The 26,429-nt window shown below is 48.2% G+C and overlaps 1 protein-coding gene across 8 annotated transcripts in view; it reads left to right on the forward strand.

The window, feature by feature from the left end:
- TRIP12 (thyroid hormone receptor interactor 12) overlaps nucleotides 1-26,429 on the forward strand; it is a 2,051,777-nt gene that overhangs the window by 588,550 nt on the left and 1,436,798 nt on the right. For all 8 annotated transcript variants that reach the window (XM_069618297.1, XM_069618300.1, XM_069618299.1 and 5 more), the window contains one exon: nucleotides 22,415-22,483. In XM_069618297.1, the coding sequence (XP_069474398.1) occupies nucleotides 22,415-22,483 (69 nt within the window). The remainder of the gene's footprint in view (nucleotides 1-22,414; nucleotides 22,484-26,429) is intronic.

A 26,429-nucleotide genomic window follows, 5' to 3' on the forward strand; every position in this document is an offset into this window, starting at 1 on the left:
AGGCGACCAGTAGGAAATAAAGAGCACTGGTGGTGGCAAAGGCCAGCAGATAGGAAGGGCCCAGGTGGTCAGCAGGTCAGAAGGGCCCAGGTGGTGGCAGGCAGTTAGTGGGAGGAAGAGCCTTGGTGGTAGCAGGGGCCAGAAGAAAGATGGGCCCAGGTGGTGGTAGGCAGTCCGCAGGTCAGAAGGGCCAGCTGGTAGCAGGCGGCAGTGACGGTGGAGGGCACCAGTGGAAGCAGGCAGCCCGTGGACCCCAGCAACATGTTGTGGAGATTAATGAGAGGAGACAGCAGCGATGCATCCGTGAGGCTGAAGACAAGGTGCCGGCATGGAGGGCCCGGTCGAGGCGAGAGGCCCTCGGCAATGGAGGAGTAGGAGGCACGGCCGCCAGTATCCGAAGGCTTGGGAAGCAGGAGCTGGAGTTGGCACTGCTGCAGTGCCTGCACACAAACAGGGGGTCCGGTGTAGAGGAGGCACTGGTGAAGATTGCGGCCGTTGATGAGAGAGAAGGTGAATGAGTCGAGGACAGGAGGCGGAAGCTCAGCACACCCTTCAAGACGAGGGCGAGAAAAGGCCAGTCTGTTGCCAGCGGGGGGATGGCCCAGTGGTAATGAAGGGGAGGTGGACACAGCAGCCAAGCACCTCCAAGTGCGTAGAGAAGAGCTGGAGCAGGAGCGGTCCCAGTGTCACCTCAGACGCTGCAGGGACCGGTGCTGAGAGGAAGGTCCCACTGGCTGGTGTAGAGAGCAGGTGAAGCGACTCCGGAGCTGCAGGTAGAGGCCTCGCACACCCGTCCCGGGACAAGAGCGGGGAGGGCCCAAGTGGAATCGAGGGCCTGCAGCAGTGAGGGAGCAGCAGACACAGCAGACATTCACCAAAAGGTGCGCGGAGTAGAGTCGGAGCAGAAACGGCCGCAACACTACCACGGACAACGCAGGGCCCGCACTGGGACAAAAGCAGGAAAAAACCAGCTGAAGAAGCGACCAGAGCCACAGAGCTGGAAGGGAGGTCCGATTTGTTGGGACAAAGTATTCATGTCTGGTTGCTTGCCGGTTTATTGTTTAGAAAGGTCAATCCCAGAATTAGGATAAAAGGTGTGATCTCTTACCTACAACACAGAATGAGAAGAATTTGAATTATAAATGTCTGATGCTAGAACTGGCGACACGTTAATGGTGAAAGTGGAATCAGAAGTTAACTTAATTAGCTAAGACTTGTAAATATTGACTGAAGGTTGCATAGGTGAATGAGTGTCATTTCTAATAATGGTTCAACTATCTACTTGTGCATCCTGCTCTCCCTTCTTCCCACCTTAGAGATGCTGTCAGTATAACCCTTTTACTGCCATTTCCCACATGAATGTATTATTGAGGATATTTCTTAAACCTCATTTCATGAGCCTAGGGACATCAACCTAGATTGGTTGCTTGTGTTTTCCTGACTGAGGTAGCATGTCGGAATAGAAAAGGCAATTTGTAAGCACTTCAGACACACCATCAATAAGGAAAGGCCCATGCAATATATCAGTAAAATTGTTGTGTGTTAGGAAAGGACTCTTTTAGGCAACTTTCCCTCCATAGTATACGGATCCGCCAAACGTTTTGCTTTTGTTTTAGTGTGCTGACTTTTTGCAGAGCTTCACTTTGGCCTTTTGCTAATTTGTTATTTGGAAACGGACTATTCCTTCAGACTGTCAGTACTGGTAAACGGTTTCTGTTAGGGGGTTTTACCAAAGTCACTGTCTGTGACAGGACTTAGTAAAGCCCACCTTGGAGGGTCTGTGTGTTGGAGAATTCTAATTTCGAAGGGATTGTGTCCTCCGACGTATTCCTCATCTTAGATATCTCCTTCCAGCTCTGCTGGCCTCGGAAACTTTTTTCTCTAGAGGGCGCTGCGCGTCGACGTCCTCCGAGTCGATGTCCCTCGACAGCCACCGTATTGATGTCGACGTCATCCTGCCTATAAAGGCCGCGCGCAGCGTCCGTTGCTCAGTTCCGTTTTTCCGCGCTTACTCAGTGCCTCGGAATACCGTTGCTCAGTTCTTAGTCAGATTAATACTATTTACCTCGAGTTATTCGATCCGTACTCAATGGCTTCCTCGTCGGAACCGACAACTCCTCGATCCGGCTTCAAGAAATGTCGAGATTGTGGGAAAAAGATGCCGTTGACCGATCCTCACAGAGTTTGTCTGTGGTGTTTGGGAGCTGAACACCATTGTTCGGAATGCGAGGACTGTATGTCCATGACAGCTAAGGCCCTGAAGGAGCGTAGGGGGAAGCTGGAGAAAGGTAAGACTTTTAAAGCTTCTTCTTCGTCGACGAAGTCGAGACATTCGTCTCCTCATCACCATTCGCGCTCCAGGTCTCGGAGTGGGTCTCATCACTCCTCGAGATCGAAGCACTCGAAGAGGAGACGTCGAAGATCCCCTTCTCCGTCTTCCTCTTCCTCTGTTTGGCCAAAAAGAATCCCTTGCCCCACGAAACATAGTTCCCGGGCTGAATGGGAGGAATTCCAAAAAAATATGATGAGCGTCTTTGAGAAAGCGGCCTCGACCCCCTCGAAGACTGCCGAGAGCGATGCTCTGGTCGAAAGACCCGAAGTTCAAAAACGCCGCGAGTCGCAGTACCCGGCGAAGGAAACCTCTCGAGCGCGTCTCGAACCCTCGAGTAGGACTATGACCTCCAAACCTTCCTCGAAGGTTCCGTCGACGCCGTCAACGAGGGTTCCGTCGAGGTCGATGTCTTCGACGCCGTTGTCGAAGGGACCTTCGACACACGGGTCTGTCGACTCGACGCCAGCTTCGACACCGGCGTCGACGCCAAGAAAAGTCACGGTTACCACACATCCAGTGACTATCCCCAGGTCCTCGACGTCGATGGCTTCGAGATTGTCGAGTAGAATTCCAATTCTGTCGAGGTCTTCGAGGCCTCCGCCTTTGTTTTCGACGCCACGCTCGAAGCCTTCGGCGTCGACGACATCGACGTTTTCGAGCCCGATAATGACAAGTTCGGCACCCTCTGCCATGGAAATGGGATTTACTCCCTTTGAGTTCAGAACAATTGAGAACTATATCCTCAATTTTGGAAGAGGGTGAATTGTCTGAACAGGAAGACACATTTGAGTTACAGGGACCTGTAACCCCAATTAGAGAGGAATTTTCCTCTGAAGAGCGCAGGTTAAAGGATCTTCATGATTCCTTACATGAGGCAAGTGGGTTAGACACTTCCCCTGAGGTGGAGTTTGCTAAGCCAGACCCAGGGGAGCATGCTGAAACCCCCTACAGAGCCTTAATGGCCAGGATCACAGAGTTCATGGGGTGGTCTGCACCTTCACAATCTTTCCAACAAGATGACCTCACGGATATTCTTGACAAAGGCCCACAGGAGGATCCTGTGGTGCCTTTTCATAAAGCTCTTCAGAGAAAGATCATGACAAACTGGGAAACCCCAGATGTAGTACCAGCAGTAAATAAAAAAAACTGTCTACAAAGTACAGGGCATCTTCTACAGACCCAGAGTTTTTGTCTAAACACCCATCCCCAGAAAGTCTGGTGGTACAGGCAGCATCCTCTACCGATGTCAAGACGGCTTATCCTACCGTCCCACAGGACAGGGACGGTAAAAAATATGATGTTATGGCAAAGAAAGTCTTTTCAGCATGTAGCATGGCGTTAAAATCTGTTAATGCTACTTGCACCCTTGCTAGGTTCAGCCATACACTTTGGGAGTGTGCTTCTACAGCGGCTGACTGCATCCCGGAGGGAGAAGAAAGGGATGCGTTCCTGAATATTATACAGGACTGTAAAGACACTATGTGCGAATCCCTCCAGACGGGCATTGATTCGGCTGACAGTATCAGCAGAGCAATGGCGGCAAGTACATCAACCAGGAGATTCGCTTGGTTGAGAGAGTCTGGTTTTGCCCCAGATGTGCAAGCCAGGCTCTTGAACATGCCATTCGATGGCTCTTCTTTGTTCGGGAAAAAGGCGGATGACAGTTTAGAGAAACTGCAAACTTCAAAAGCAGCAGCAAAATCCCTAGGAGCTGCAATCCGTCAGACTCCTTTTCGTCCCACAGGAACCTCTGCGAGGGGCAAGTCCTTTCGCTTCTACTCCGCATTCGGAAGAGGTAGAGGACGACCGGCTCAAAGGGGTCAAAGAAGAACTACCCGAGGTGGACTGGGTAGATATTCAAAAGCCGCAGCAACAGCAGGTACCTCTTTACCATCGGCATCTGCATCAGCCGCCCCAAAACCACTCTGAGGACTTCCCTCACAGGACACCTGTAGGAGGCAGGTTGACTCAACATCTGGCGGTATGGCAGGCTATCACGTCAGATGCTTGGGCATTGGAAACAGTTGCCCAAGGTTACTGCCTGCCTTTCCTACGTATACCTCAGTCATCCACCGGGGATCAGCTCTCAGAAAGCTCCAGACCCGCTCCTCTTGCAGGAAATTTGGGACCTGCTAGAGAAAGGTGCCATAGAACCGGTACCTGTAGCGGAGAGGAACAAAGGCTGGTACTCCCCTTACTTTCTCATTCCAAAGAAAGACGGAGGACTGAGACCCATCTTGGACTTGCGAGAATTGAACAAATTCCTCAGAAAAGACAAATTCAAGATGGTCACTCTTTCTCAGATCCTCCAGGCCCTTCAGTTCCAGGACTGGTTGGTATCTCTGGACCTTCAGGACGCTTATTTCCATGTGCCTATCCATCTCAAACACAGGAAATACCTGAGGTTTGCAATTGGCAACTCTCATCAATTTCGAGTGCTGCCATTTGGGCTGACCTCCGCCCGAGGGTCTTCACCAAGTTAATGTCGGTAGTGGCTGCAAGTCTAAGGAGGGAAAGGATTCACGTCTACACCTACCTGGACGATTGGTTGATCAGGGCTGTTTCTCTGGAACAAGCTCAGATCCAGCTAAATCACGTGTGCCACTTCCTTCACAGACTGGGCTTCTCCCTCAATTTAAAGAAGTCACAAATGATACCATCGCAGAGACTCCTGTTCATAGGAGCGATCCTGGATACTTCCCTGGGAAAAGCCTCGCCACCAGAGGTGAGGGCTCAAGATATTCTACAGATGGTTACCAAGTTCCAGCATGCCCAACGTCTCCCAGCCTTCGACTTTTTGAGGTTGCTAGGCCTCATGGCATCCTGCATTTTCCTAGTGCCAGAGGCTCGCCTGAGAATGACATCCCTCCAGTGGGCACTGAGGACTCAGTGGTCACAATTCTCAGGGAGAATGACAGATCTTCTTCAGGTTCCCGGCAGGGTGGCTCGAGACCTTCAGTGGTGGGCCTGTCAGGAGAACATTCTGAAAGGAGAACAGTTTTGGCAACCCTGGCCGGCGATAACAGTAGTCACGGATGCCTCACTCACGGGGTGGGGAGCCCAGCCAACGACTTAACCATCAGCGGTCGTTAGTCTCCATCGGAGTCCAGACTACACATCAACCTGTTAGAGCTGAGAGCCATCAGAATTGCGCTGAAGGCGTTCCTGCCAGCTGTACAAGGGAAGAACGTCCTGATAATGACGGACAACACGGTGGCCATGCATTACCTCAACAAAAGAGGAGGCGTAGGATCACTACCCCTGTGCAGAGAGGCGATGCAGCTCTGGTTTTGGGCAATCCAAGAAGGAATCTCTATAGGCAGTTCACCTAGCCGGAGAGAAGAACTTGACAGCGGACGCTCTGAGCAGGCAGAACAGTGTCTCCCACGAGTGGGAGCTAGCTCAGGAAGTCCTTCAAGAGATCTTCGCCCTTTGGGGAACCCCTCAGGTAGATCTGTTCGCCACCAGCCTAAACAGGAAATGCGACCTGTTCTGCTCAAGGGAATTTCCCCCGAGAGGAGCTCTGGGAGACGCGTTCATAGTGGACTGGGAGTTTCCGCTTCTGTACGCGTTCCCACCGGTCCCTGTCATTCCTCAAATGATCAGGAGGTTGAGAAGATTCCGGCGAACCATGATCCTAATTGCCCCGGATTGGGCCAGGAGAACGTGGTACCCGGACCTTCTAGACTTGTCCATCTGCCCTCCAATTCGACTTCCACTCAGAGAGAACCTACTATCACAGAAGGGAGGTCAGGTTCTCCATCCAGACATCAAAACCCTCAACCTTCACGCTTGGCTTATGAAAGGCTGAGGTACAAGGATTGGGACCTCCCTGATGATGTTATGGAGGTGTTGCTTTCGGCAAGGAGGCCAGCAACAAAGTCTTTATACCGCTGCCGTTGGAACAGATTTTGCAGCTGGTGTAGAGAACAGAATATCAACCCTTTTTCATGTGGTACACCAATGGTTTTGTCCTTCCTACTATATTTGGCAAATTCAGGCCTTCAAGTTGGCACCATTAAGGGCTATCTCGCAGCGCTATCCATCTTTAAGCGTACTGCGGAAGAACCATCCTATTTCAAATTACCCTTGGTAATACAGTTTCTAAAGGGGTTAACCAAATTTTATCCCCCAAGACCATTCCAAGTTTCCCCTATGGGATTTAAACTTAGTACTAACTTTCCTGATGGGTACACCTTTCGAACCTCTCCATTCTTGTTCGTTAAGATTCCTTACCCTTAAAACTGTTTTATTAATAGCACTTACATCTGCTAGAAGGGTGAGCGAATTACAAGCTCTTTCTTGTAAACCCCCTCATACAATATTTCAAAGACAAAGTTGTCCTGCAAGTGAAGCCTAATTTCCTCCCAAAGGTGGTTTCTGAATTCCATATCACTCAGAAGATTACCCTACCATCTTTCTATCCTCCTCCTCACCCGGGGAAAGAGGAAGAGAGGTTACACAGGCTAGACCCTAGGAGGGCTTTAAGTTTTTACATTAGTAGACTAGCCAGTATAAGACAGGCAGACCAGCTGTTTGTAGGTTACACAGGTCACAAGCTGGGGTTACCAATAACTAAGCAGACCATTTCCAGATGGATCATTCTAGCCATTCTGAAATGTTATAAACTGGCAGGGAAAGAGCCCCCTCAAAACCTTAGGGCTCATTCGACCAGAGGTATTGCAGCTTCATCGGCCCTCAAAAGAGGCGTGCCGGTTAAAGACATATGGGCGGCCGCTACATGGTCGTCTGTCCATACCTTTACACGTTTTTACAATCTGGATTCCTCCTCCAGTCAAGAGACTAGGTTTGGAAGGGCTGTACTGCATTCTATTCATCAATAGAAGACAGCGTGAAGTCAGTACTCCCTCCTCCGATAATAGAATACTGCTATGGGAGCCTATCTAAGATGAGGAATACGTCGGAGGACACAATACCTTCGAAGAACAAGTTACTTCTTACCTTGTAACGTTCTTTCGATGGGATGTTCCTCCGACGTATTCCTCATCGACCCTCCCATCCATCCCCGCAGTTCTACTTCCCTTGTTGTTGCAGCTTACGCTCCTTCAGGGTGATTAGTTAGTCCAGAAAGTATTATTGTGGGCTACAAAACGGAACTGAGCAACGGACGCTGCGCGCGGCCTTTATAGGCAGGATGACGTCGATACGGCGGCTGTCGAGGGACATCGACTCGGAGGACGTCGACGCGCAGCGCCCTCTAGAGAAAAAATTTTCCGAGGCCAGCAGAGCTGGAAGGAGATATCTAAGATGAGGAATACGTCGGAGGAACATCCCATCGAAAGAACGTTACAAGGTAAGAAGTAACTTGTTCTTCTCTGCTAATTCCTTTCTACCTTGGAGACCGCCAGCTGTTTTGCTGGACTTTAGGAATTCCACTTTTTATCCTGGCGAGAGTGAGACCTCCCCCCCCCCCCCCTCTCATGTATTGTATTTGATTTCAACCCTGTGTTTCTTATGGTTTTGTAGTCTGACAAGCTCCGTAGTCATCTTTTTACATTGTGACACACAGCACCCTCCATGCAGTCGCACAGAGAAATCCTTTGGATTTCTGCTAAGGTTTAAATTCCTTCTCTTGGATAAACTGTTTCCAAGAGTAGTAAAGTGAAATTGACTTTACTTACATTTTTCTCTTTGTAGACCCAGCACACTGTCTTCCATAGTGCTGGAGAGGGTACTTGGTATCCCCTTTGTCTACCTTCTCCTGTAACAATTTTTATGCTACTCTTTCTACAATTAATGGCTGGTGGCAGTGGTTTAATTTAACTACCATTGTGCGTTTTGACCTCAGGCTGAATCCTCAGCTATAGTATAATACCCATGGGTGCACATTTTGTCAAAATGGCCCTGGTTTTCTTTTTTTGCCATTTCTTGTTGGAAAGGTCCTTCGGGAAATTTACTCTGCATGCCAAACCAGCTTTGGTTGCTTTGTTCGTTTTGTCTTTGGCGGGGTTCACTGGTGAAGCCCACCTCTGGCTTCAGCGTCTCTGGCAGGGCAGGAAGCGAGGGAGGTTCACAAAACTCCCTGTGCTTAGTGTCTTTGGTTACAGGAATGCAACCAAAGGTGATTGGCTGGCTGGCTGGCTGGCTGGCTGGCTTGCTGGCTGGCTTGCTGTCCTTGGAGGACCCTGCTGTGTGAGTGATAGGCTGCAAATGAATTGGGGAAACTTGCATAAAAGGCGCGGTCTTTTGCACGGAAGGCAGTCGACCACTGGACGAAGGAAACAAAGATGAAATTGGAAGAGCAGCTTGCTGCACCCTCCTGCACTGTTCATTTTCCCGGTGAAGCCCTGCTGCAGTGCTGAAGCTCCGAATTTCTAATCGACTAGAGAAGCCCTTAAAGGACGACTTCTCCTCTTGGGTTGGTAGGACCAATCAGCCCTAAGACGAACTCTACTGGGGCCCCTCTCTCTGCTGGCTGTACTTCTTCGCTGCTGCAGGAACTGAGTTGTATGGCACCGGAACCCCAGAATCGAGTGCATTGCCTTTAAGCCGGACCAGAGTTTCAGGAAGATCCTCCAGACTAACGAAGCCTGAGCTACCACAACAGTGCTGGACCCCAGAAGCGAGGAAAGTCCACAAGATGTCCAGTGGTGCTATTTGCGAGTGGCTGAAACCATGAAGTGCTACTGATCTGAATTGTGCCCATAACTGCTGCCAACCTTCAAACTGTAGTGAGTCCCTAGATGTCCTCCCTCTTGTCCCCACGACTGAGGCCCAGGAATAATAGGATCTGCAGGACTACAACAGGAACAGAAGTCAGCTGGAACCTTTTCTTCAGACTCGATGTACTGTGCTGACTAAGGGGTACTTGGCTTTTTGGTCAATAGGTTGCATTATCTCACTTTAGACTGACAGTAGCTGCTTTTTGCAGAGTTGATCTCAGCTCTGACCCTCAGAAGCCTAACAGCTTGTGGCCCAACAGTGAATTCTTACAAACTCTCTAACATTGTGGAAGACTTCTGTGCTATCTGAAGAAGTGCCTCAGCTCTCTAGACATTTTTCAAATTGACTTTGGTTATCCTGGTTCACTGCAGGCTCTTCTGACGCATTGACTTTGAGTCTAACTGTCCCTCATATGTGATGCATAAGTTTAACTTGTAATGCTGGGAAAGATCTAATCTAGACTTCATTGGGAGATTGAAAAGTGCTCTCATGCCCGGAGAACCTGTTAGACCTTTTTCGTTCCCTAACATTTTCCTTTTCTACAACCTCAGAAATGTATCCAGCATAAAATGTATGTTCTATGACTCCATATAATGATGGGCGCAGTGAAATAACTCCTTTTTGTATGTACTGAAGAACATGAGTCTTTTACAAGATATAGGGACTAACTCCAATTAAGATCAGAACACACCAAGTCTGACTAAGAACATTGGATTGTATCACCACTACCGAAAAAACCTTGTGGTTATCCTTCTCTGATACAGCTGCGGACTGAAAAAAAGAAAACCGTAATCCTGGCACCTTTTTTTTTTAACTATGTACCCAAGTCAATCTGTCAAATGAATTTTTGAGGTTTTGTTGGATCCTTATATTGACAAAAGCCATCTTGGTCATTGTTGGTTGGGTGGGTGGTTGAGTTTGTCTCACTTGGAGGTAAGACTTTAGTAAGCTATCTCAGTTGTTTGTAGATCCCCCAACTCTTAGTATCGATTTGTACTACTCAAGGAACTTGGTAGAGTGGCAGAGCAATCGGGCTCATCTTAAGCGGAAGATGTGATCACTGTAGGTAAGTACACTGAATCTAGTTAGCAATTCACAGCAATGAAACACATACATTTATATTAAAATATAGATTATATGTGCACAAGAGTTACTGTTGAATACCTGGCACTATAAACTATCACTAACATCACTTTCAAAAGGCCATTTCTTAGTTGGTAGTTGCTGAACGCGCAAAATTGTTAAGGACTGGTGTAATGTACGACTGGTGTAATGTACGACTGGTGTAATGTACGATCAACAACTATGCCCACCCACAAAGTAATACAGTAATTGTATTTAGTCAACATACACATATAAGATAGTGATTTTTGGGAAGGAAAACAGTTGGTTAGTGTTATCCTAGTAGAGCTTCAGGTTCTAGAGGTGGTTTCCCTGCATAGCAAGTCTTTTAAAGTCCAAAATACAACCCTAGCTAAAAGGCAGTTTGGAGAGGCTTAAAGTCCTGAAAAGCAGCAGGAGTCAAAAGTTCCTGTGGATACTTTCCGCTCTCTAGGAAGGAAGATAAAAGACGACTTAACCCATGTTGTAGACCCTGTTGAAGGACTTGCTAAAGGGACTCAAGCAGCGGCTTGGGTTGCAGGTAAGAGGGGGTTGCCCTGGACACATCTACGTGCACTCCAATGCACTGGAGCGACATTCTGGAATCAGGCAAACAATATCTTTTTCCCCACAGTACCTTAAGTTTGAAGAAAACGTTTGTGGTGGATGCTCTGCAATGTTGCAGCTCTAGGGCCGACCTCTGGATTCCTTGGGCTAATGACGAAAGGCAGAACAATGGACTGGATCGCAGCTGCAGTCTCGAGGGAGAACCTCTGGCATGGCTTTCCTCAACTTCTTTGGTCACACTGCGGTTTTGGCACATTTTCTGCAGCACCAAAGGACTAGATTTATCCAGTCAATCTTCTCTGCTTCTTACAGACACACACTCTGGTGATGGGGTTTGCGCTAGTTGGATCTCTGGAATCCCCTTGAGGTCTCAGCAAAGAGCAACTCTGAGGATCTGAGGGGGGTAGCAGGAAACATGAAATCCACAGCCCCTAAAATCACATGATCATACAAGCAGATCCCAGGTAGTTTATACCAAAGGTGGAAAGTACCTTGGCTTGAAGAAGGTATTGTCTGTGGGGCGTTTCCAGCGGTGATGTGACAAGACTGTCTCCTGTTCTTCTGCCTTGGTGATGGGGATACTGTGACCTCAGTGGATCTGGCCACCGTACTCTAGCAGAGGGACTGTTAGGATAGTTTTTCTAAAGTCCACCCAAGGGGCTTTATAAAACTATACCTTAGGCAATACAGTACACTAACTCTTAGTATAGACCTGTACTGCATAATTTAGTAGCGTGGACAGAGCAGTCAGGCTCATCTTGGGAGGGGAGAGAGGGCTGTACTTTTCTCCAGCATGGGGTCTAGCGTGGATTCACATGCTCATGAATATTCCCAGTCAGGTTGGGAATCCTTGGTAAAAGAAAAAAATCAATTTCAGTTTAATTTCTGAACTGTCTTTCTCCTAACAACCAATCACTGAGCTCTGAATCATAATGCCCCTAGACAATGACTGCCCTCTACCTAAGGCCCTCCTCTGGCAGCCATCTTCAGATTTGTACTGCACATTCAAGTGTTGGGAGTCCCTGTGCTTAGCTCTCGAGCTTTTACTGCGTTTTTTGCTTTTTGGATGAGTTTCTCTATTTTTCGGTTAATCGAGCACCTGTGCTCCATCGATAAACCTTCCGATTAACAGGGACCCGTTTTTCAGAATCTTCATCACCCCTAAAGGGCGAATTTCATTGTTTCTTTGTGGAGGCCTCCAGAAGATTGTTCAAGGCCTACACTGCTTGGATCACGGCGAACTAGAAGAATTCCCCCTCTTTTCAAGCTTTGTACTGACTGTTAGGACAGTTTTTCTGAAATCCAACTAAAGGCTTAGTAAAACCATTCAACTGAGGCAGTACAAGACTCCACTCTTAGTATAAGGCTGTACCACCTGAGTATATTGTAGCGTAGACAGAGCAGCCAAGCTCACCTTAGGAGGGAGAGAGGACTGTAAAATCGGTAAAAGTGAAATTGTAATACAAATGATCCAAAGAAACACTGAAACACTATGTATTGTAAAAATAAAGGATTTATTTAAATACCGGTAGGCCCAGATAAATCTAGAGGTAAGTTAGTACTGACGCATTATATTAAATCACAATCTAAAAACACACTATACCTGAAAGTACACTGACCCAAGTATAGACCTTATTTGAAGTACCTAACAGTAGTTCTAGGGAAGTCAAAACCTTTTCATACACGTGGTGTCACCCAGGCGACACCACGATCTGAGGGACAGTGTACTGCCGGGTGCATCGGGGAGGAGCAGCATGGTTGGGACACCGCTGATGCAATCAGCGACGTGGTCTCTGTTGCCGAGAACCGTTCCACTCCACTGGCCCTATGAGTGTTACGCTCACCTGGTATCCACAGGGACGCCACTCAGCCGGGTTACTCGCTGGTATGCTTCTCAGCTTTGCCCTGATGTGTTCTGCTGGGAAGGTTCTGCCTGAAAATACAGGAGGACTGTGTTCAAGACTGACCGACTGGGGTAAGTATCCTCCCTCCACCCCATATGATTTCAGTCCCTCTGGCGCCCTCTCCTCACCTTGTGGTAGAATTAGGCATGCTCTCCGTCCTGCCTTCTTTGCATGGGCACCTTGTCTTTCATGGGCAAGTGCGGTCCAGTTACTTCACTGACGCTGGCCCGTTTGATATTGTTCAGGTAGGTCTTATTGCTGTTTAGTTTTGTTGCTATCCTGCATGCCTTTCTTTGTTTAAAATGTCTTTTTTCTCCCTTACGTATGTGGAGCTTCAGTGCAGCGAACTGGCTTGGTTGAGCCCCGTTGGTAAATGATGGCGCATTAAGAGTGCTATGATGCGGTAAGCAAGCGCTATGCGCAGCGCTGCAAAGTCTTTCCTTTGCTAACCTGTGTTTTCCTTGCTTGTAGGTCGCAGTGTTCTTCAGCGCAAGTGGAATATCCGGAGTGGTGCCAGCCGAGAGGCGCCCAGCCAGGTAAGCCTTTTCGTAATTTGTAAATGTCTCTACTGCTTTCTTTAATGTTTCCTCTATCTTCCTCTTTCAGGTCGTTTTGTCTGGGATGCGTGCAGATTCGAGGAAGCTGCACTCAGTAGCTGCAAGTGTTTAAAGATGAAGACTGCAGGTAAGATGCTGCTGCTAATGTTCCTTTTGTTTCCTTGCAGGTTCTGCTTCTCCGAGGTTCGAGGGGAATAGCTGGACACGGTGAGCGTCACAGGCTATCACACCCGAAACACTAAACTGCATAGCTTGGTTCTTAAGAACCAAGCTTTGTGGATGCCTCCATGTTGGCTGACAATACAATAAAGTAGTTACCAAGCACTTTGTTTTTCATGGTGTATGAGCCTGGCGCCATAGGCGCCAGGACTGGCCCCATGAGGGCTTTTGAAGAGGATGCCAGGCTCTAGAGGGCTGAGTCCTGACTCCACCTGGCCAATGGGTTTGCCAGAGGGGGTTTTGGCCGAGGGTTGTGACAATGACAGCCACACCGGCACGCTGTAACCGGAGGTGAAGGCAGCCCAGCACTGCGGCGAATTCTGGAACAGCTGGCTCCACAATCATCCCCAGCTCGAGAGCTCGCATGGGATGAGATAGACGGAGGACAGACACATCTCAGCTCGGAGGGATCTGTAATTACCATACTGTGCTGAACAACATTCCCTCGGCTGCCGACTGCCGCATTCACCCGCAGCGTTGCCTGCCCTCTGTGACACAAGGCCCCGCTGCGCAACTATGACCCCACTGCCCTGTTGAACAGGCGACCACCCCGGATAGACTCATCTTAGACTCATCTAGCCATACCCCCGGTGATCCGGCTGAGACAATCACATAAATGGCAACCATAAGGGGATAATCCTGAGGCAGTGTGTAGCGAATCTTCTCCTGGGAGTGCTCTGACCACCACGCACAGTTAGGAGCCACATCTCCCAACCCGTGGCACCCACACCCGACAATAGTGGGCCGTGCAAAGACTCACACCCAACCGCGTGTCCTCTGGACTATTCCACTAGGTTGGACAGTGCTGTAAGCAGACTCTTCAGGTGTCTATGCCCCCTGCCTCAAAGCTGCGTGCCGACCCATACGACATCAGTACTGAACTGTCTATTTTGGACACTGAGAGCAGCGGGACGAATTGGTGGCGGAAGTGGAACTACCACTGACAACCTGCAAAACGCTCAGGTGAAATATTGAATCGCAAGGGGCTCAAGGAACTGCCTTTGGACCGTAACCACTCTACATCTCGCAGCATTAAACCTTCTACAGATGCGTACACCCCTCCCAGCTCGCATTCCATGAGCAACAGAGAGGAGAGCGCAGTATAGAGACATGACTGGAGGGGATCTGTGTGAGTGACAAGACAACTCTGGACACTCTTATATCACATTAATCACCGGTGGCAGGCCTGTATACCTTGTCTGATCACTAACAGATCGAGAGTGGGGACCCTAACTCCATGAGAACTGACTGACCCTCGGTTGACAACAGCCTTGAGACCACACCACGCCTGGAGGTCCGAACCGAGAGCCATCTGCGTGGCCATACAGGTGTTTCACCTTACGTCCCGGTAATCAATCCTTAACGCACAACTCTCCATAAAGGGCGCACTGATTGCCACCCATATGATCACAGGCGACCAACCACAACACGGTCCTGATTTACGCCTACTTCAGCTACCTGCCACCTGATGGTGTCAAACATTTCGGCACTTTGGTGGTGGTAATCTCCATTCCAACACAGTGATTGACAACTGCCGTTTGAATCATACTGGAACTGCCTTGTCCCTTGGGTTTACTCAAACTGAAGCATTGGGAAAGACCGAACTAAAAAAACATCTACACAGAGCACCATGGACCAGTACGCTACTAACACTTCCACCACGGTGACATAGACCCCTCAACGACCCCTGAGGTCGAGCCCCTAACACCGAAAGACGTGATGGCCGCCATCGCCAACTATCGCTCCTCCATGGAGACGAAAATGGACTGCACGTCCCGGAACAGAGAAGCAGAACTTCCTGAAGAATTTTAACAGGACGCAACAAACCTTCACATACAATGGCGCGTCGAAAGACTCTTGAGGCACGAGTTGAAGAGGGAGAGGGTAGGTCCCGCCACAATAACGTTTGTATCCTGGGCCTTCCTCAGAATACGGAGGACCCCTGTATGGTACTCTTCTTGGAACAATGGCTGGCAGACCGCTTGCTCCGAAATCCTTCTCTGTTTCTCGATAGAAAGAGCGCACTGAATACCTGCGAGACGTCCGACCCCAGGCGCCTCCCCTTGAACTGTCCTAGCCAAACTCCTAAACTACCGGGCCAGGGACGCAATTCTACAGATGGCTCGTGTCAAGGGGACAATTACACATAACTGTTCCAGAATTGCCTTTTTCCCGGATTATACCCGACGTCCAGAAAGCCAGACAATCCTTTGAGACACTAAAAATGAAACTTCACTCCATGAACTTCAAATACGCCCTCCTCTTTCCGGCTCAATTAAAAATACAACACAACAGCACTATGGTGCACTTCACGGATCCTAATGAGGCATGGAAATGGGCCGAAACTCATAATGACGGAGACTGGACTCGGAAGTCCCGGACCCCCGGAATAGACCTCGGCCTCAATGGAACTGGATACGTCCTGTGCAATAAGCCCCACTACCGGAGCAAGACCATCCAGCCCAGGCCAACGACCCTTGAGATTAATGAAACGGTCAATTCGGATCTGAAACAAGAAATTGCATGGGAACAGATGGAGCAACGATGCCTGACTGGTACACAGACACGCTCCACATATCCTCCTTGCTGAAAGACACTGGCACAGTGGTGGCTGCCCGGCCACCACCCTGAGACTCTCACCTTCGACAAGGACTGTAAGTCTCCGACTGTACCCAGATTGGGATAGTTTAGTCTTTAAGTTACAACCGACACTGTAGTTCAAGATATCAGCAATGCTCGGGCGACGGAGACTTTAGGTTGGGGTGGAGTATAGGGAGGGGGTAAGGAAAGTTGTAAAATGTTTATCGTTGTTTGTTCACCAGCACAAGGCCACATAGTGTCAAGAATGGACTCACGCAGCATACATCGTCCAGTATTATTGTGAGCCTAAGCCCAATACTTGATGCAATCGCCCCAAGCACAAATCAGGCGCTTTCCCCAGATACATTCTAGAAATTTACAATCATATTAAAATATGCCAGTACAGTCATCAACCCGACCAACACTTGCAAACCGCCCTAGATCCCTCAACTAATCACCTGGAATGTGAATGGAATGGACTAAGGGATCAAAAGCCGGAGTATTACTCAATTCTGGAATAGTGTTAGGGAGAATTCTCTGTTTAGGCTGAATTTCCTAACCTAGTGAGTCCCCCAGCAGCTTTGCTGGATTTCTGGAGTTTGTTTTTTTCTCCTGCCCAGAGTGAGACTCTTTTTCTCCCACTCTTGGAAATGATTTATGGTGTTCCTTTGACTGTTAATGTGTTTTATGGGCTATGGGGTCCTTTACTCCATAGGGTCTCATGTGTTTTTACTATCTGTTACACAGCACCCTCCGTGCAGTGGCACAGGGGTGTCATAGTGACACCCCACCATAGACTCCATACCCTGGGACTGACTACTGTCTCCCAGGGCATATAAAGTCACCATTGGCTTTACTAGTCCCAAATTATGAACAGAAATCAGTACAAACCATCCTATTGTGGCCGTACTGGTCGGGGCAATTCGATTGCCCTGGGGTCTGTTAGTCGAGGGGCACGTCTCCGTCCCCCCGGATCGAGTTTTGGTTGGTGGCAGTGGATACTACTTTTTATATTCGACCGCAAATATATCTTTATGGGATTTTCCCATTGTTCGAGGCTACCAACTTTAATTATTTAATTCTCATAGCCTCGAACATACCGCCGGTTTATTTATTTAATACTAATTCACCGGTTGGTATTTTTTGCCAGAACTCGATTCTAAAATGGCGTTTGTGTTCTCTTCTGTGACTCAAACCCAAGTCGAGCCCTATGTTCCACTTTTTGGCGGGCTTCTCCACAGAAGCCTCCAAAAGTGGTGCCACTCTGTCTGGGTACCACAGGGGGTGTGGGAAGGGGGGTTTAGGCACCCTGGACCGAGTTACCTTGGTAACTCAAGTCGCACTCTTGTGTGATTGGCCCAACCACTTAGCATGTTTGATTGACAGCTAGGCTGAGTGAATGGGGGTGTGCTGCATAAAAGCAGGGCTTTTGGGACTGGAACTTTAGAAGTCACCACAGGACCTGAGAATCCGACGAGGGACAAGCTGAGCCGACCTGCTATGACACCACCGGTGGAGCCTTGCGGAACCGACTCACCACTTCCCAACAACAGAAGATCTCCCGGCAGGAGAGTCTTCTTCCCCTTACTGGTGGGCACAACCATTTTACCTTTTCCTCGCATCCCAGGACGTCTTGTGGTCGAATTGCCCGTGCCAAGCACCCCGGCAACCGGATAGCCTCTTACCAATGGACCGCGAATAAAAGGACCGCTCCTTTTTAACTGAGAACTCCGCGGCTGGTTTCTTCCCTGGCAGTGCAACGGACTCCTGTCCTCCCTGACGAGATCCTCTCTTCCCCCGGACGAAGCACTGACTTGCATCCGCTGCCAGGAACAACAGCCCCCGCTAGAGTATTCTCACCACTTTAAGGTACTGTGTCCGCCAGGCCTCCCTTTCTAAAGATTGCTACAAGGTAATAATAGTCCCTTAACCTTCTGGACTGGGCTGGCCGCCTTGACCATCTAACTGGTCCCTTTCTTTTGGTCCAACTCTTTCACAACTTTTTCGAGACTTTTGTGCACTTTTCAACCGTGTGACCTTGGACACATTTCGTTCTGATCCTCTTAAAGTGGATCCGGCTTTCTGAACTCTAATTGCACGGTTTGACTCTGCCTTCCTCTCTTGCTGTGTTCTTTTGACAGTGTTGGGATCTGTTTCAATTTATGCTCTGCCTTTCTCTCCCTTTTAAACCGAATTATTAGAGTGCCATCTGCGTTAAGCGCTCACCGCTGTCTGAAAATAAGTGGGGCTTTACTTAAGACTTGTCTAATATTCTTTTAAGGGAGTGTATATCTTTTAGTGACCGTGTTTTTGAACTGCTTAATATTAGTGCCTGTGTTTTATTAGATGTGGTTTTAAATAATTATCTCTTTTACACCAAGCTCTGGTCAGTGTTTGCTTGTTCTACTGTGTTCTTGTGACCTATTGTGAATACTCTGTATACTGCCTAACTCTTCTTGAGGGAAGTCTGACTGCTCAGCCACAGCTACCAAGTGAATCTGTGTGGTACAGACTGCTACCAAGTGGGTTTACTGCCAAACACCTGTAGTCTTAAATCTTTTGCAGTGGTCCCAGAGGGAACTGCACAGGTTTCTGCCTAACAAATAGACACTCCCCCGACGTGGTATTCATCCCCGAGACCCACTTAGCGGGCTCGACCGGCACCCTGTTTCGGAGGACGAACTACCGTTCTGTATTCCAGGCAGGATACACTAGGGGATCCCGGGGCACCTTGATCCTACTCCATAAACGCATTCCATTTGGTTCATTTGTTGTGGAACAGGACCCTAGAGGCCGTTACACATTCATGCTCGCCACACTCTGGGCTGAAACCCTGGCCTTAGTGTCTGTATACTCTTCACCAAACTCCTGGATGATGTAACCGCCCTCATAACGAAACGCAAGCCAGATATCTGGATTCTCGGGGGGATTTTAACAATGTAATGTGTAACACACTAGATCGCACCCACATCAGAAGTTGCAATCCACATATTCCCACTAGACTGGCAACATTTACTTCAGCACTAGGCCTCCGGGATATTTGGAGAGATCTCCACCCCAGAAGCAAAGGTTACTCGTTTACCTCTGGGGCTCATGGCTCCCTTTCCAGATTAGACTATTTCTTTCTCCCCGCCACAGATACCCATAGGGCACTTACCGCAGAAATACTTCCCTGTGGCATCTCGGATCATTCACCGATAATGGAGATACGTGTTCAAGGGACACCCGACTCATAACCCCCCCTCCCCCCCCCCCAGGTCATGGAGACTAAACAGTTATTACTTCGGCTTTCCTGACTTTATCGACCACCTTACTGAAAAGTCTGAGTACTTTGAAAATAACGAAAAGACGGTTGATAGTCCTGTGATGGTATGGGAGGCGTATAAGTGTCATGGCCACTGTCAGGGGCCACAAGCTGTGCCACAAATAAGCTCCCACAGTTACTCTGAGGGCCTCGAGACTTCTGCAAAAAGGCTCCTGGAGCCAGTCCTGGCGCACCTAGCACAGCTAACTAAAACCCATATACATTTTTAATCCCACAATGAAGTGCAGGTTAGATCTTTGACAGCAATACAAGTAACTTATGTAGGACTTATGAGGGACAGTTGGATCCAAAGACTCTGTCTACACCAGCACAGGGAAAGCAAAACCAAATGTTACACTTTACTGAATGACTCAGTTATTCCAGGTAGGTAAGCCCTAATATTGACTTATTCTGGACAGGCTAGCAGCAAGCCTGGGGAAGCAAGACCCAGTTGAGGGACACTCATACAGATATCCTCCCGGGAATACTCAGGTGAAACCAACACATTACTTTTGGGAAGAGGCACAAACTAATCACAGGTGAGTAATATATATTTCCCACTTTGAGAGTCCGCATCCAAGGGAAGTAAGAACTTTTGCAACAGTTCACGCTTAGTGTTAGTTACCAACCAACTCCTTTACAAGTAACCTTTAAACACTTATTCTCTTTTCTAGGCAAAAAGCCCAATCCCTAAAGTCTTTCCCTTATTCTTGGAGCATGGGTGTTCTCAGTGGCAGAAAGGGAGTCACTAGGATTTAGTGACCAACAGACAGTGTCAGAATAGGTTCTTAAATAACAAATGTCAGTGTTCCACAGGAAGATTGGCCAAACAGGTGAGTACTTTACTTCTAGAGTTAGAAGAGGGTCCAGGGACTTCACAGAAGAAACCCTAGCAGGATGCTAGAAGTGCGACTGGGTGCACTGGATGAGATGCCTCCCCATCACAGAAAACCCCCACAACTACACAGGAATCCGAAGAGACGTACGGCAAGTACATACCCAAGCCAACATACTACCACAGCATTGAAGATTTGGCAGCAGGTGAACTTGAGGATCTGTAGCCAAATGCCCGGTCAGTGGATTCCTTGTGGTGGTGACTGCAAACAGGACCTTGGAAGGGACTTTGCAGCAGGGATCAGTGGCGAAGGCTCTAGGCAAGGGTGTCCTCATGGCTGAATGCAGCTCTGTGGATTTGGCACCTTTTCAAGGAGCACAGAAGATCGAAAATTGCAATTGAATTCTCGTCGTTTCAAAGGTCTAGCACTCTGTTGAGGGGACTTTTTAGGACTCGATTTGTGCCTCTGGAGACACACCAGGATGCCCGCGAAGTTTCAGCGAGATTCGGAAGACCGTGCACCGCACAATGGCTCGAGGTCCCATGGCATTGGGGTATTGCAGCCCAGCAAGTTCGCAGCAATGCGTGGAATGGCTGAAAATGCAGGTGGTCTTGGGTCTAGTGGGTCTCGCCCGGCTCTGGGTCGGGCTCATTGTTTTCGGAGTCGCCATGTCGATTGGAAGGAAGGTCTACAGCAGGCTCTGGTTACACAGCTGGGTCGCTCGAAATCGTCTCAGCCGCTTTTCCTTAATCTTTTTGGTTTTGGTTCCAGTGGTCGACTTGTCTTCAGTTCCCAGGTTCACAGTATTTAACAGGAACTACGGCACAACCTCTGCCTTCTCTCCCTGCTTTTTACAACAAGGGGCGGTCTGGTTGTCCAATCAGGATAGCCAGCCCACCACTGGGATTTGTCCCCATTCAAAAAAGGAGGAAGACAAAGGGCTGCAATGTTTTGGACTCCTCCCTCTCTTCCTGCCCTCACAGACTGACTGGAGCCTGGGCGCGGAGTCCAGGGGACTCCCGCTGAAGATAAAAATGACACAAAGGAATTTTCCACCCTGGATGTCGGGGGAAGGAACAAGTAATGACTAACACTAAAATGTCAAAAAAAGACGGGTGCCATTTTGGTAAAATTATCACCCTTAGGTGCCTTTCCTGCAGCTGTGAACACTGCCCTTCTTAAAGGTGCACCAATTTAATACAAGGTATCGCTGCCATTGAAAGTAAGCTTATCCCTGTAACGGAATTGTCACAATGTGTCCCCTTTCACACTAAAACTGTATCTCCCCATATAACGTGGGGTGTGCTGGTTTCACCAAACATAATGTAAAAGGGATCCAAAGATCCTTTCTACCCTTGGGAAGGTCAGCCAGAGAAAGTTAAAAGGGGAGCCCCTAGAGCAACCCAGCAACTACAGGCACTTATTGCCAAAACGTTTTTAAAGAGGATAACTTTAAAATGACACTATGGGGAGTCCCAATAAATGACACCCATAAAGAGTAAAATATTCTGTGAGTGTGGAAGGTGGTTCCCACTCGGAGGTATAAAAGGAAAAAGTTCCTGGAGTTGACCCAGGTCAGGAAGATAGACCATTTCTATGCAAATATTACCTAACCAGACTGTACCTCTCTGAATTCATGCTTTGCCGTAAAACAGTATAGCCCATAGCCAGCTGTATGGGAAGACGCACTCTGTGCTGACACTGAGGTTCTTGGGATCTGTGGTGGTGGGGGGGGGGGGTCTCAGCGGGGATACGCATCCCTGATGAGGCCTCAGATTATTCATCCGGTAAAGGTCTGGTGAATCAGGGAGGGAACATAATAAAAAGTACTCCACAGTAGTTGAATGAAGGTTTTGGTATCCCAGTGCCCCTTCTAAATGTTACATGTAAGTAAACGAAACTATCCTTTGCCCATTTCATGCTTGAGTTCTCACTTTGACATGTCAGTGGTATAATGAAATTTGTTTTATATTTGGTCAGTTTAAAGTGCTGAGAGGTCGCAAATATCTTGACTGCTTTTAAGAGACACGATAAACCCATCTGAAGGTCGTCTGCATGAGGGACTTTTTAGTGTCACTGATGAAGAGTGATACCCTCAAGTCAATTGGCGACTACGCAAAGGTGTTCAATTGCAAGGTAAAATAGATACTAAGAACAAGGGTAACATTGTCTTGTTACCATACCAATTTTGACTTCCTCAGATTCGCTTTAGTTATGCTGCAAATAAACTTTACATTTAGACTCATTCCTGATCTCTAGCTATGCATGCTTAAAATGTAAGAACTAAGTTTTTTAATGGATTCTGACTGACTATACTTTTGTTTTATCAGGATAAAAAATCAGTAGAAAGCACTTGTCTCTGTTTTGCTCGACTGGTAGACAACTTCCAGCATGAGGAGGTAATTATAAATGCTTAAGATATGAGTAATGTGCAAAGAAAAATGTTGAAAAGCATGTTACTTCTAAATTAGATCAGGGTAGGCTGTGTGGTCAATGAAGAAACTGTTCTTATACTTTACATAGTTTTAGACTAACATGTCAGTTTTCAATTCACCCAACAATATTAAACTGTTTTACTGTTGTCTCAACACACTAGTCACATCATGGGTGTGTGCCTTACTTTCGAACAATGTAAAGACTGCTTTATTGCTCTTGATGAACTGCCCTGAAAAATGGAATAACTGTTATTGATCTATGCACTCACCCTACTGTTGGGGAGAATTATCAGAAATGTGCTAATTCCTCTCTACCTTAGACCCCCAGCAACTTTGCTGGATTTTGAGGACTTGAATTTTTACCCACGAGAGAGTGAGACCCTTTTTCCCCACTCTCATGTATCTTTATTTGATTTTGAACACTTTCTTTTGGTTGTGGAATCTGAAACTCCAGAGGCATAATCTTTTACATTGTCCTAAAGCACCATCAATGCAGTGGTACAGAGAAGTCTTTCAGATACCCCAAGGTTTAAATCCCTTCTCTTGAATAAACTGTTTCCAAGAACAGTAAAGTGAAATTGACTTTACTTTCACATGCAACTTGACCCAGCACACATTCCTACAATAGGTTGCTGGAGGGGTTACTTGGTATCCCCTTTGTCTAGCTTCCCATGTAACAATTTTATGTTGCCCTTTTCTCAAAGAATGGCTGGTGGCAGTGGCTTACTTTTAACTACCATGGCGTGCATTTACCGCGGACTGCGTTCCCAACTGCAGTGAAACACCCAAGGGTGCCATTTTTGTCAAAATGTACGGTCTTCTTTTTACGCCATTTCTTTGTGTAAAGATCCTTATTGAGATTTACTCTACGCGCCAAACCAGGTCTGGTCCCTTTGTTCGTTTTTGTCTTTGGCAGGATTAACGAGTGAAGCCTGACTCTGGCTCCAGGGTGTCTGGCGGGGGCACGAAGCAAGGGAGGTGCCCGAAACTCTTTGAGCTTTGTCTCCTAGGAGACAAGAATGCACTCTTGGGTGATTGGCCGGATGGCTGTCTGGCAAGGACAGCCACCCTGCTGTGTGACTCACAGCTGGGCTGGAATGAATGGGAGAAACCTGCATAAAAGGCTAGGCTTTTTGGCTTGGAAGGCAGAGTTGACCACTGGACGAAGGAATCCGAAGAACTTTGAAGAGACGCCTGCTGCAACTCCTGGACCGTTGGATTGCCTAGTGAAGCCCTGCTGCTGTGCTGAAACTCCAAATTCGTATCGACAGAGAAGCCCCTGCAAGGATGATTTCTCCCTTTGAGTTGGTGGGACCAATCAACTCCAAAGTAAGCCACCTGGAGATCCTCTCAGAGATGATGGAAATTCCACTGCAGTTGCTGCTGGAACTGAATAGCTAGGGAGAGGAACACCAGATCGTGTGCATTGCGTTTAAGCTGGACAAGCGCTCCAGGAAGAGCTTTAAAACTCCCAGGAAGTGCAGGACTGACCGAGCCGGAGCCCTCTCCAGAATGCGGGACCCTAGATGCAAGGAAAGCCTGTCTCAATAGCCAGGAACTGCAGTATTTCGATTTGTGGTAGTCTCAAGGAGCTGAAACACCGAAAGGCCACTTGTTTGAAGATTTCCGGTTGCGAGCTGTGACCGTCCCATTGCAGTGCAGGAGTCTCCAGAACGCCTCCCTCTTGTCCCCAAGACTGATGCCCAGGAACACCAGGACCTGCAGAGCTGCACAAGAACAGAAGTCATCTGCTGCACTTTGCTTCAGTGTAAAGGTACTGTAAAGTCTGAGGGAACTTACCTCTTGTTGTGCCACCTTGCTTCTCCTCGTTGGAGACTTGTCTCGGTTGCTCTTGTAGAGTTGCTTGCAGCTTCTTTAACTCGCAAGCCTAATCAGCTTGTGGCCCTACTTTGATTTCTGATATTCTACAAATACTTTTAAAAACATTGTGAGACTTTCTACTTAACTACAAGAAGTGCTTCAGCTCATCTTTACTTTTGCTAACTTAACATTGGCTGGTCTGGCTCCCTGAACGACTCTTCTCTGTTCTGCTTATGTGGTTTGCCTTCCTTCCAGGAAAGGATTAATTGAATTTGCATTGGGGGTTATTTTGAAAGTACTTACCTGCTTAAAAAATAGCTGTGTGAATACTTGCTTTAGTTTGAACTCTCTTCCCTTTAACACTACTCCCAAAAATATTCTAAATGCAAGAGAGATATATTCATATCAACAGCACCCTAGCTATTGAAGTCACCTGAGGTGCAGGTATGATACGATATGATAATGTATTTATATTGCGCTTGTACACAGAGCACGACAAGGCAAGGAAGGGGAACAGGGGAGAAAAAAACAACAATCTTACTAGGCCCACTGGCATTGAGAACACTCCAGTGCATTGGAAAAGGGAAAAGTACAAGGAAGTTGGAGAGTGGAGCGTGCAGGGCAGAGAAAAGAAATAGATAAAAATAAATGGATAATAAAGGCAGTAAACGGTGATAGTGCAGCCAGCAACGGGTAATTGTTGTGTTTAAGGCAGCAGACTGGGTAGGTCTAAGTGCAGAAAGAGAGCAAAAAGAGGTTTGGGGGACTGTATGGGTACAGATACAATCCCCAGTGCAGGGGGGGCTCATGAGGAATCGCTGGAGTTTGGCAGGGTGAGCAGGTACCTGGGCCCAGGGGACAGAGGGTGGCCAGATGCACAGTGCCAAGAGAATAGATCAGCCGGGGAGAGGGGGGATGAAGGCAGAAGCAAAGGGGAAGGTCTTGAGGTGCTTCCGGTTTTAGAGTGGCTGGGAGGCTTTTCCAGAGGGAGGCCCCAGCTGAGGAGAGAGATCTACACCCATCTCATTTCTTTGACAAGCGGCTGACCCTGAGGGAGGTAGAGGAGCGAAGAGCTCGAGGGTCGCTATTTGTGCAGGGATAGCTGAAGGTATTTTAGACCCAGGCCCCGGAAAGCCTTGCGGACCACGCAGAGTGTTTTGAATTTAATCCTTGCATCCACTGGGAGCCAATGGAGAGATTTCAGAGCTGGAGCGATACGATCCCCAGGCTTGAGGCCAAGGACCAGTCTGGCAGTCCTGTTCTGAATTGGTTGCGGAGAGTAGAGGCAGGTAGATTTAGAAAGAGGTTGTTGCAATAGTCCAACCTAGCGAGAACCAGAGCTTGGGAGCCCATGAGCTTCTGAGGGAAGGAAAGGCAGAGTACCTCTGAGGAGGTGCAGCAGGAAGTTTGACTTTTTAGAGACATCAGAGATGTGGGCGGAGAAGGAAAGTGTGGAGTCAAAGGTGACCCCTAGGTTCTTAGCCTCGCAGGTTAGGGGTAGGAGGACGACCAAGGGAGGCCGGCCAGAGGGTGAGGTGAAAGGATGGTGAAGGTGTGCTAATGAGGATCTCCGTCTTGATGGCGTTCAGACAAAGATCATTGGCGGCACACCAATCTTGAATGACAGGCAGTCAGAGATGAAGAGATGAGAGAGGGAGAGGAAGTGGCCGAGGGCAGCCTGAAAATGAGCTGAGTGTAGTCGGTGTAGCACTGGAAATTTGCGCAGAGAAGGGAAATGCAGTGGGTGAGAGTTGCCAGGTATTGGTTGGAAAGCCAGGTTGAGAGGTTAGACCCCTGGGGAACACCACATGTGGAGAGGGAGATAGATGATAGGAAGGACCCAAGTTGGACCTGGGAGGGTCGATCAGAGAGGAAAGAGGTCAGCCAGGCCAGAGCCTGCTCAGTGATGTCCAGGTAATCACAGAGACGGTTGAGCAGGATGGTATGGTTGACCGTGTCGAAGGCAGAAGAGAGATGGAGTAGGATGAGGACCGAGGGAATGTTTGAGTCAAGGTTGGAGAGCAGATCTTAACAGATGTTCAGGAGAGCAGTTTCCGTGCTTCTGGCAGCTCTGAAGCCAGATTGGTGG

Source organism: Ambystoma mexicanum, chromosome 10 (assembly GCF_040938575.1).
Source record: "Ambystoma mexicanum isolate Mex_15411 chromosome 10, UKY_AmexF1_1, whole genome shotgun sequence".
Lineage (NCBI taxonomy): Eukaryota > Metazoa > Chordata > Amphibia > Caudata > Ambystomatidae > Ambystoma > Ambystoma mexicanum.